Source organism: Barbus barbus, assembly GCF_936440315.1.
Source record: "Barbus barbus genome assembly, chromosome: 3".
In the NCBI taxonomy this organism is placed as follows: Eukaryota; Metazoa; Chordata; class Actinopteri; order Cypriniformes; family Cyprinidae; genus Barbus; species Barbus barbus.
Genome location: NC_136731.1, coordinates 18,636,189 through 18,648,003, shown reverse-complemented (window position 1 = coordinate 18,648,003; position 11,815 = coordinate 18,636,189). Strand labels below are relative to the sequence as shown.

General features: G+C 37.5%; 1 protein-coding gene across 4 annotated transcripts in view; it reads right to left on the bottom strand.

The window, feature by feature from the left end:
* The window catches only part of LOC306855866 (myocardin-related transcription factor B-like), a 38,805-nt gene that overhangs the window by 10,384 nt on the left and 16,606 nt on the right, over positions 1-11,815 (bottom strand). For 3 of the 4 annotated variants that reach the window (XM_079394798.1, XM_079394799.1, XM_079394800.1), the window contains exons 4-11: positions 6,460-6,525; positions 5,108-5,163; positions 4,701-4,776; positions 4,426-4,566; positions 4,074-4,237; positions 3,677-3,784; positions 1,910-2,157; positions 23-191 (exon numbers count right to left, since the gene is read on the bottom strand). In XM_079394798.1, the coding sequence (XP_079250924.1) occupies positions 23-191; positions 1,910-2,157; positions 3,677-3,784; positions 4,074-4,237; positions 4,426-4,566; positions 4,701-4,776; positions 5,108-5,163; positions 6,460-6,525 (1,028 nt within the window). Of the gene's footprint in view, positions 1-22; positions 192-1,909; positions 2,158-3,676; positions 3,785-4,073; positions 4,238-4,425; positions 4,567-4,700; positions 4,777-5,107; positions 5,164-6,459; positions 6,526-9,879; positions 10,134-11,815 lie in introns of those variants that run through there. The other variant, XM_079394801.1, reaches the window with a different exon arrangement.

Below are 11,815 nucleotides of genomic sequence, written 5' to 3'. Positions count from 1 at the left end.
AATAAATCAGCATGTTACCCACCTTCATCTCATCTAGGTTGGTAGGCAGAGACCCAGTTTTACGACCGGTCACAGTGTTGTTGGGACGTGAAGGAGCCGCACTGGGCAGAGATACCACAATGGGAGCGGGAAGATTTGGGCTGGTGCTCAATGTGATGTTGGGGCAGCTGTTTTGACTCTCAGCTACTGGCCTGTAGAGGATGAAGGATTTTAAATGCAATGGGAACTTCCTGTTCCCTCATCATTCACAATAAACGGTCTTTCTACACAATAGAAGCAGGGGTATATCTTGCAGCAACAGAAGCAAAAATGGAAAATAATTTGAGGAACTGCTGTACTACAGCTGGGGTGATGACAGGTCTGTTAGACATGATTAATCGGTGAAACCATTATTTAAAGTCTATCGCTCATAGCACACAACGCTCACGTTCTTTTCTGAGTTACATACTTCTGCTGCAAAGCAATCAGACTCACAGTAAATCCTTTTAGTGTCAGACCTGAAACGGATATATCAGAATCATATGCAATTGCACTAGTCCGTAACCAATGATTCAACTGAACTGACATTACGCAAGTGAACTAGCATTATGCCAGGTGCACAAAGTGCAAGTGTTCCCCCAAGGCATTGAACTCTATGAAGTGAAGTGCCAAACTACAGTTTTTATGGACAATCCCCACAATGTACATATAAAAAGGCCAAATGTAATTTTTGTATATACTGGAAAAATGTTACAGTGTTCCATCCCCTGCTCAATATTCTCCTCCAAAATAATGTGCAAATTGAAGGCTATACAAAACAAATATAAAATTATAATTGTAGGCTATGCTAAAGCCTGGAATAAACTACGTGATTTTTGCCCCGATTTTACAGTCTGAACAAGTTGACACTAGTTGAGGAAAGTCAGAGCCAGTCTGCAGATTACAGCTGACAGATTCCACAGAAAATCGCGTAGTGTATGATGGTCACAGAGTCCGATTTTTTAGCTTTAGTTTGATATTTTCAGCCGATTTTAGAACACACGTTTTCTTTTGTCATGCATCTCCCAGCAACAAGGCGCACGTTTCTGCGTGAGTTCATTGTGATCGGAACAACTTTAAAGTCTGGTAGTGTATGATCTTCAGTCGTGTAGTGCATGATGCCTAGTTTTCCTTTGTCACTATTTACGGTAAGTAAGTATGATGCCTAGGGTTTTCAAAATCTGTTCAGATTTTAAAAGTTGTGTAGTGTATTCCAGCCTTAAACATTAATGCACACAAAAAATATCCTAAAGACAGACAGATTAAAATCAATAAATAATAATAATAATATTACAAGAGGTATAATGTTCTGCAAGAACACTTTTTTCTGAAGACATTACTGTCATTTATTTATTCTATGAATATATTCTCATAACAATTGTATTGTGTTAAATGCATGACAAACTATTTAAAGCTGAATTAAAGTCTTTTTGCAAAATACAAATGCTCAATTTGTAACATTTACAAATACAAAGTGCAGCTGTTAAATGGGAATTGGAGGAAATTGCATTGGAGGAAAACAAGCATTAAACAGCACACACATCTAACATTAAAATAAGTTGTCTTGTGCTTTGGATATCTTGCATTTTCTTGCAGCAAAGCATTTTTTTTTAGAAATGTTTTTCATTAATGTAGAATTACGTCATTGATAAAGTTTACCAAATAATCAGTAATCAAATTTGTTCCTGTTTATCCAAATTCAAACAACATGTTATGACCAAAAAATAATCAGCATAGTATACTCATGTTGCATCATTCTATTATATAATATGTAAATTATTAAACATATTGGTTGTGAAAAACGCTTTTCATGTTGAGGTTTTAGTGACACAAGGTGTTTATGCTAAGGGTTGCATGTTATCTTGGAAACTATATTGGAAGTGTGACATACTTGAGTGGTGCTGGTAATATGGCCTGGTAACTGTAATGCTGTTGCTGTTGACTGAGAATCTGGAGCTGCAGGAAATGCTGCTGTTGCTGAAGCAGCTTGGCATATGCCGAGTCCATCGGGGCTTCATTGGGTTCCTGCTTCTGGTCGGGCGGGATGTACTGGTGATACTTGAGCTTCTTAATTCGCGGTTTGGGTTCTTTACTCTTCTTGCTTCGGCTCTTGTCACTGGACTGTTTGGGCTGACTTTGCTGCATGGAAACAAGGGCAGAAGAACTGAACTAAAGGTGTCACCTGAAATCCCAGTCAACACCCTTGCGCTTTGGCATGATATCACAACACAAATCTATTTGCTTTGTGATTTTAGGTGATTCCCATAATGTTTCAACTAGCTCAGTTCTCTTGCTAACAGAGATGTCAGCACACTGAGAATACCAGAAGCTGAGAGATTTGTGGGCAAAACCACAAATTTGTGACCGCTGTGGAAAGGTGGGACTTGTATGAACATCTACATAAAATCACAGGAAGAGGAAACAGGATGCGTGGAGGGGACATGACCCTCATTGTTCCTAAATATTGAGTCACAGGATACACATGAAAATGGTTTGGCTTCTGGGGAAGGGAGTTGAAAGTCATCAGGATGTAATAACACACCATTTCAAGCTGGCTTATGTGTGAGCAGGTTCCCGAAGCTCCACTGGGTCAGCGGTGACCCTCTGTCATGGAGTAAATATGCAGAGTATGCTTTGAAGGCATGGATTATGATAAATGCACAAGTTATTGTCTGACTCCTGTTTCCATGTCCCCAGCTTCAGTTTGTTATTCTCCGCATTATGAGTGTGAATGTTTCATTTAACCTCCAATTGAAGACAGAAGACAGCTGCTAGCACTTCTAGCTCTGCATCTGCTGCTCTTCTGAAACTGATTTGGCCTAAGGTACCTTTGACAAGTTGTTGTAAACAAGCTTTTTAGAGTGATAAACAACAGCTCTACTGCTCTGCTGTCTATACGCGGTGGTACCGTATGCAAAATATATATATATATATATATATATATATATATATATATATATATATATATATATATATATATATATATATATATATATATATATATATATATATATATATTTTTTTTTTTTTTACTAAAGATTTAAACTACTGTTCACATATTTAGGGTCAGTATGATTTTTTTTTTCTTTCATTCAGCAAGGATGCATTAAATTGATCAAAAGTAACAAAAGTTATTTATTTATAATAAATGCTGTTCTTTTAGCAGTTTCCACAAAAATATTAAGCAGCAAAGCATCATATTAGAATGATTTCTGAAGGATCATGTGACACTGAAAACTGGAGTAATGATGCTGAAAATTCAGCTTTGACATCACAGGCATAAATGACATTTAAAATACATTCAAATAGAAACAAGCTATTTAAAACTGTAATAATATTATTTCACAATATTACTATTTTTACTGTATTTTGGATCAAATACATGCAGCCTTGCTGAGCATAAGAGACTTCTTTCAAAAACATTTGAAAAATCTTCCCGACCCCAAACTTTTGAATGCTAGTGTATATAAAATTCTATAAAAACTCTTTAGCATTAGTATTTTAATCTAACTTTGACTCAGTCAGTGTGATATTTTTAATTATTTAGCTGGAGTTGCTATTGTGAAATTAACCAGTAATGCTGTGAGTCACTGACCCTTATCTCAAAAATAAACATAGGCAGGAAATGACATCATGGTGGTTAGGACATATGGTTTACCTTCACAAGGGTGGGTCCAGGCTTTGTGGGAGCAGCAGCAGTGACTGTCTGAGTAGAAGTCATTACTCGGCTATCTTCTACTGATGTTCTGTTCAGGAAGTCTAAACTCTGGGTTGTAGGTGGACACAGTTGATAAAAAGAGATTAAAAGCCATATGGACATAAGAAGGGACAGAGACATATAAATCTAACCAGCAACACAAGGCTGATTTCTGGATAATTTGTAGAGAAAACGGACACTACTTAGCTCTTCTGGAGAGCCTCATACTTCATATGCTTTAATGAAAGCATTCTCTATCAGACCTTTTTATCATAAGCTAACTGTAAATACTAGAACTGAATATTTCTGAACTGGTTATCAGTCTGGATGTGAATCTAGGGACCATTAAAACACTGACCTGGAGTTTGGAGCCAGTTGGAGGTGAAACAGAGGATGGATCAGGCAGTCTGGCTTCTACAGGGGAAGATGCAGAGCCTTGTGACTCATGACTAGCTGGCTGCTCGGGAGACAGAGCTTCACTGCTGTCCTCATTAAAGTTATAAACATCCAGTCCTCCAACTTCTGTGTCAAACAAAATACAAACCAAACCAAACAAAACCAAAACAAAAAGCAATAAACAAAAACAAAAAGAAAACCAAACCAAAACAAAAAGAACAAAAAATATTTAGTAACTGACATTTACTTTCCTTGGCAATTCCAGTTAATTTGATTACGCATGAAAATAATACAATATTTCATTGCTTTTTTACCAATGTCAACAGGCAGAATGTTCTTCTCCACCAGTTCCATTGGTCCGGGCCTCTGTGCAATCTTCTCATTGAGGTCATCTGCTAGACGCGCCCTCTTTAGTTTCATCTGAGTGGCTTGCAAAGAAGGCTCTGCGTGGGTTTCTGAAATACATAAACAACATCAGACCATACTGTATTAAAGCGGTGTGATAAATTAAATATCCAGGAAGTGAAACAAAAGACTCTGACAATGCTCTCGAGAGCTAAAAATCACATATGTTCGATCAGGTGCATACCTTGTAAAATGTGCATACGAACAAGTTCAGAGCGGTTAGGTCTGCTGCGGATTTTATGCTTCAGGAAATTCTCAGTCTGTATGACGAAAATGCAATATGAACAAATGAATGAAGAATTTCCATGAAATACATCTGGTATTGTTCTCATAGCACTATAGTAGCTGCCAAATGTTGATTTCTAGAACACAGGGTGGCTGATGGCCAAAATAAAGTGTAATATATTATGTAATTAACTTACTGTTGAATTTCTTTACTCAAGACTCATGACTTTAGCAAATTAAATGATAAACAGCACAATGGAACTGTTGTGATTTTTAGATAACGTTATATTTCTAAACCTGAGTGAAGTCCAGTTCACTAATAAATAATGCAAAGTGTAGCAATATTTCTGAGCGTTTGAGTCTTACCCTTGCCCTCTCCAGACTTCTAACCTGCCCGTGAAAAGCTGCAGGTGTCTTCAGCGCTGGAAAGAAAAATATATTCAAAGCCTTCATTTCAAAACAAGAAGTCAAATGACATTATTTAATATCCTGTTATACAATACATCACGTTTTCACGGCACAAAGCTTTTTTTTTTAAACATTTTGCTGTTTAACTGCTGTGTGGCTTAAGCCAAAGTTCATACCGTTATACCCTAAAGGAAAATCTAAGATTGTCTTTTCTACTGAAGCTGAACTAGAAAGTCAGCATTTTGACCCACTTTAGAGAATGTGTGCATGACAATTTGTAAACTAAAGGTGTTTTGTTAGATTTATGCCTAAAACAATCTGCCAACGGGTAAAGAAAAATACAATTAATTCAAGATACACTCTCTGAAAACAAGTCTAATCCTTTTATGAAATTTTCCTCTGAGTAAATCATGTTTTGACCATTTTAAAATATATTTTTTTAAATATTATTTACATTTTTTATTGAAGAAACATTTCTGCTATGAGTATTTAATTGGGTCTTGAACCGTCATCTACATCCATGGTCAACAGAAAATTAGCCCTCTGTCACAGTCACCACTGGCTTGATTAGCAAAGACACAAGTTGCTCACCCTGTTTAGTTGTATATCACTAACCAAGAGTGGCCTCTTAAATAGTCTGCTGCACTTACAACAACACTTTCAGAAACGGTATAAGCCTGACATTAATAGGATTAAAGAATGCAAAGAATTAGTCTTTGTGGCAGAATCCGAGCCATTAAGCAATGACTAAAGCCCGGGAGGTAACCACAGATCTTGCTGAGCAAAAGTGCAGGCTCAGTCGCGGACTCACTCTTGTTACTCTTGGAGCTTGGACCATGACGTTAGGGGCCCTATACAGACGGCAAGCACTGAGTGAGCAGGACAGCTCCTGCTGTTCCAGACAGACATCAGTCACACCATTGTTCTATCTTTCCTTCCTTATCAGTTTGTATCCTAAACAGACGCTTTCTTTTATTAGAACTGCTCTCCTTACCGACACGCATTACTTACTCCATCCCCCTGCCATCAAAAGGGTAATCTACAAAAAACTGTGTCTGGAGGTAAATGTGTCCACCTTATGAGGAATAAGTACAGTGTGTGTGCAGAGCTTAGGTGATAATGTGAGTGGCACTTTGTTAATGATGCTGGATTAGGAGTTAAAATAACAAGGAAGTACATCATTTGACTAACAGATTTTTTCAGTCGCAACAGATTTTCTTCATGAAAGTCCACGGCATGTAGGCTGAATTTGTATAAACATTAATAGTTGACATTTCAGCGTTATGTTTCCATGAAGCATGCATACTCACGTGGCATTATGCCCTGGTCTGCAAGCTGCTCGCGTGTGCGCCTCTGCTGTAGTCTTAACTGAAGCACTGTGGAGGAAGCAAAAACAGAAAAATGTAACTTCAATGAGTTTCTACTTTTAAATGGATAGTTCACCCAAAAATGAAAATTCTGTCATTAATTACTCACCCTCATGTCGCTCCAAACCCGTAAGACCTTTGTTTATCTTTAGAACACCATTAAGATCATTTTGATGAAATCCGAGAGCTTTCTGACTCTGCATAGACAGCAATGCGAACTGACAAGGCCCAGAAAGGTAGTAAGGACATCATTAAAATAGTCCATGTGACATAAGTGGTTCAACCTTAATTTTACGAAGCTACGAGAATACTTTGTGTGCACAGAAAACAAACAAACAAACAAACAAACAAACAAAAACACAAACAACGTAATTCAGCATTATTATTTTTATATATTATTGGATGTGCCAGTTGTGTTGCTTTCTATGCAGGGTCAAAAATCTCTCAGATTTCATAAAAAATCTTAATTTGTGTTCCGAAGATTATCAAAGGATTCTATGGGTTTGGAATGACATGACAGAATTTTCTTTAACTAAAACCATAGAAAATGAAATAAAATGAATAGCTAAAAATTATTTTATTTCAGCAAGTTGCCAAGATTTCCTATTTGAATTTAGTTTAACTTGGTGTACTTGAATAACTAAAACTGAAACTGAATTAAAAATTACTAAAAAAACTATACAGACATTTAAAATGAAATTAATAAAAATTACAAAAACAACAAAATTCTAAATAATTTAACAAACTGAAATGAAAACAGAGAACAAATAAAAACCAATTCAAAATAATAATAAATACTATAATAATATTTCATTGATACTAAAATGATAGCACTGAACTCAAATTGTGGTTTTCCACCTCAGGTTCACAGTTTCAGGGCTGTAACCACCATATTCACCATTTTGTTTTGTTTTTTCCCTGACAAAAGACAAATCTTAATGTGTGGTATTGAGGTATTTATTCTCAAAACATTACATTATTTCAACTCCCTAGTAGTAAATACGGAAATCAAAATTGGAACAGGTATGCATAATTTGAATAGAGAATAGTTAATAGTCGTAGTATTGCTCAGTTTTGGTGTTTCTAGTAATAAATTATATTAGAACTTAAAAAAAATCCACAACATTAAATGTTTCATCAAAAATGTTTCAGGGATGAAGGTCAACCCAAGATTTGTACTTGAAATGAAATGTATTAAAAGTATTAAGCTTTAAAAAAAAATCTCAACAGTTTTGACCTCAAAAGCAAACATACAACAAAATGCTGTTTATAAAAGAGATCAACAGCAGGATGGCATCCAAAGCACAAAATAATAAACACTGCAGTGGTCCTATCAATTTCTTGAGGTGATGTCATCTGAACTCTTAGCGTTGGATTTGCAGTCCATAAAAAGCGAGACGCAAGGCATGAGGAGGCACTGGTGCATTAACAACCAAGAACATCAAAAAGACAAGCGAAAGGGTGAAATGCAGGCCGTCATGCACACCCTACTACATTCACCATGAATGCCATTTCACCATCCTATCAAGACGGCTTGGTTTATACATTTCAAAACACACAAGCGTACGCATGCTGGTTCAAGAGAATAACATCACTCCTCTGCAAAACATTTAAAGAGGAGGATGGCAGTCAATCGTGACAAATGGGACAGCGGAGCGTGCAACATGCCCAGCAGACCCCCGCTTCCACCCGTCATCGCCACTGGGAGCACAGAGATGATCTGATTGGCTGCAGATTGAGGCCTAGCACACCCAGTTCTGCTGAAGTCCCAGGAGAGCAACCGCTCTGTCTGACTCACCCCTGCTAAAATAAACCCAGCCGTTGTGAGAACAAGGCCTGGGAAACAGAAGAGTTTGGAAATGGCATTGGGGTGGGGGGTACGTTGAACACATACATTCTGTGTCACAGCTGAATAAAGAGTGGACAGACTGAAGGAGGGGGCCGAGTGCCTCTTCTAAAACCCCCCCCAACAGCTTGGAACACTCTGTCCCGAATCATGTTTTCCATTATTATCTGCACCAGGAGGTTCTCTGGTGGGTTTCAATATTAAAGCAGTTATCCATTACAAATCAAGATCCGTGCCACCACCAAGCAGCTTTTTCAGAACAATGTCCTCAATGAAGCTTGATAGAAGAGTAATAACAATCATCTTCAAGTAAGTACGCCAGTACATGACATGCCTGCAGTCATCCCAGTGTCTGTTGAGCTGATGTCATTCCTGATGTTCTCTGCTGAACCCTGACTGACCTTTATCTGGCTCCAGGCCTCTTTCTCGAACTGTACAATAAACAAAAGGCAGCTTAGATCCTCGTATGTCTCGCTTCTCTAAAACCCTCTCAAGATTCAGTTTAAATCCAAAACCAAGCCTACAGTTGTCACATTTATCACTGTTCGGCATTTTTGGGGGGGGTGAAATTTTAATGGGAATAGGGTTCAAGTTAGTCAAATTCGTCACATTGACTAATAGAAAGCCACTTGGTTTAAAAGTGACTTCTGTGTGAGCTTCACTGACAAAAACAATGGACCTTTTTTGCCTTCAAAGTTTCACTAATATGACCACACTTTAACGCAACCAGACACATCGTAAATTAAATGAATGGGTTGTGTTATGGCTACCAAGCCCGTTAATGTTGACTAAACTGAAGCGGTTTAAGAAACACTCTGACATTGACCTGGACGGTTTTGACATTACTGTTGCAAAACATGTTTCAGCAGCTCAACAGATGACTGCATCTTCATGGGTGCTTGCAGAGGAGTGTAGAGATGGTTTGATAAATGAATATACCATTTGGTTTATGGTTCACTGTTGGGAACCATCCCAACGATCAGTCACTCACTTGAAACTCTCACAAGTGAAGCCATATATTAATAACAGTGAAGGCTGTAGAGACATCGTAATGCACTTGAAAGTCTTATTTTTAAGAAACCCGTGAAGAGGCGTTACTCCCATAAGACATTAAAAGCAGATAAACTTCCTGAACAGCCATGGTTAGCCAGCTAAATGATTAACTGAATGGTGAGGCAATGTTTGGGTGTGAGTTTGAATTAAGAAAAAAATAAATAAAAATTATATATATAAATAAATAAATAAATAAATGAATGAAACCAACATCAGGCAGCTGAAGTAAAACCCTGTACCCTCACTATAACCAAACCTTTAGTCACTTTTTTCCTGACATTTGATCACAGATCTTATTTGATACAACAACATTTCTATCCACTCCAGATCTTCTCAACATGTGCTCCAGTAATAATTACCAGATGCCTCATTCGGTGTCCTTCACTCATGTTTAGCATCAACTTCCCCATTTTAATTCATACTGACATAGACTTTTAAAAAGATTTCAAACTATTTGCAATTACCCCTGCAGACACTCAAGGTCTCCACTTCAAAGCAGGCCATGGAGCTGAGAGACGGATCGGAGAGCTGCCGTGTCTGGAGTCCCATGGATTGCTGTGGGAAATGAGGACCAAGGTAAAACGGCGAGACCTGGCAGGAAAATCCCCAGCGTGTTGTTCAATTCCAATTCCAGACCGCTCCGACAAGTTCCTTCACCGGTTCTGCCTCTAGACTGCTTGTGTGAGTGTTTGTGGGTGTGTAGCTCTCAGCGAGAGTCTCTGCAGCGCTTCAGCTCCGTCACTGACTGACAGGAGAGGCGGGACTACAGAGCTGCAGCTGTTAACCCTCAAGCGCACTGAACACTGGTTAAAAACAATATTGTCTTTTACAGCTGCGAAGAAGACAATAATACAGAACTGGTTTACACCGCATATGTGTGGGAAAACATATTGGATCCGTAGCCTCCTGCAAATAGTGTCTTGTGAATGTACAACAGCACGAATCAATGGGGCCAAGCCTTCTACCATTGATGCTTGGCAGTGCTTTCTCTTTGAAATATGTGACTGTATGGAGGAGTGACGTCCGTGGGTTTCTTTTTTCTGTCCTTCCTTTTCTCCCTTCTTTGGACTGGACTTTGAGATGTTGAGTATGTGTCTGTTGTTTTATTTTATGATTTATATATATATATTATTTTTATGTTGTGTTATGTATGAAAAATAAAAAATGTTGATAAAAACAATATTGTCTAAGATTAAGTTAGCTTTTTGACTAAAGAGGAAGCCAATGCAAAATATACACGTACAACCACAACTTCCCATACTTCTATTATACACTACTTCAGCTTTAGCAGTGAGTAAATTAATTGTGTACCTTTTTTCCCTATTGCAAACATGTTGTCATGGAACAAAAACAACCAAGCAGAACCCCAGGGATATCTGTTTGTCTCTGTCACTTAGTGTGGACATAAAATATTCATATTCAGGGTTTACAGATGAGTCAACATTTCACTCTTCTCATTTGCATTTCAGCAATCCGCCTGTCTAATAAAGCACTATGTGTCTCATGGGGATTCAAGCAAAAATGCCATTACATTTCTTATCTACATCCAGGGATGTTTCTTTCATAGTCGCTGGAGATTAATATTGCAGAGAGGGAAATAAAATATTTAAACAAAGCCTATCTGAATAAGCCAAAGCGATTAAACAATGGAACAGGAACGTCCCGGGGGATGGGAATAGGGAATGTAGTCCCAGGCCCACTGAGGTCCTGTATGGTTTAGTCTATTAAGGATGTGCAAAACTACATATTTAGTGAGTGGGATGTGTGAACAAATAATTGGTCCTAAACAATGTTGGAAGGTTACTTTGGAAATGTAATCGTTACAGATTACAAGTTATTCAAAATGTAATAAGTAGTGTAACTATTTCAATTTCTACCATTTTCCACCACAAAATCAGACTTTAGCAGTTCTTTTCACTTTTGAGATCGTTCTGATTTTTAATTTTGCAGCACTGGAATCCATTTTTATCACTCGCCATCGTGGCAACCCTCAGACAGGTTGTTCAGTGGCAATATGGATTGATGTAATTCTTAAAAATGTTTCTTTCCTTTATTGCTTATTGTATTTGATATGTTTGGACTGCATGACCCTAAAGGGAGTCATATTATTATTAACTTGGCATGCTATCTGAAAAATAGAACCCTTAAGGGGACACTCAAAAAATTAAATATAATATAAATAAATTATATAAAAAAATGCAAAGCAAAAGCCAAAAACATCCATCTGCATGTGTACGGTTGCAGTGTTTGTGTTCTACATGAAATTACAAACCCGATTCCAAAAAAGTTGGGACACTGTACAAATTACGAATAAAAAAGGAATGCAATAATTTGCAAATCTCATAAACTTATATTTTATTCACAATAGAATATAGATAACATATCAAATGTTGAAAGTGA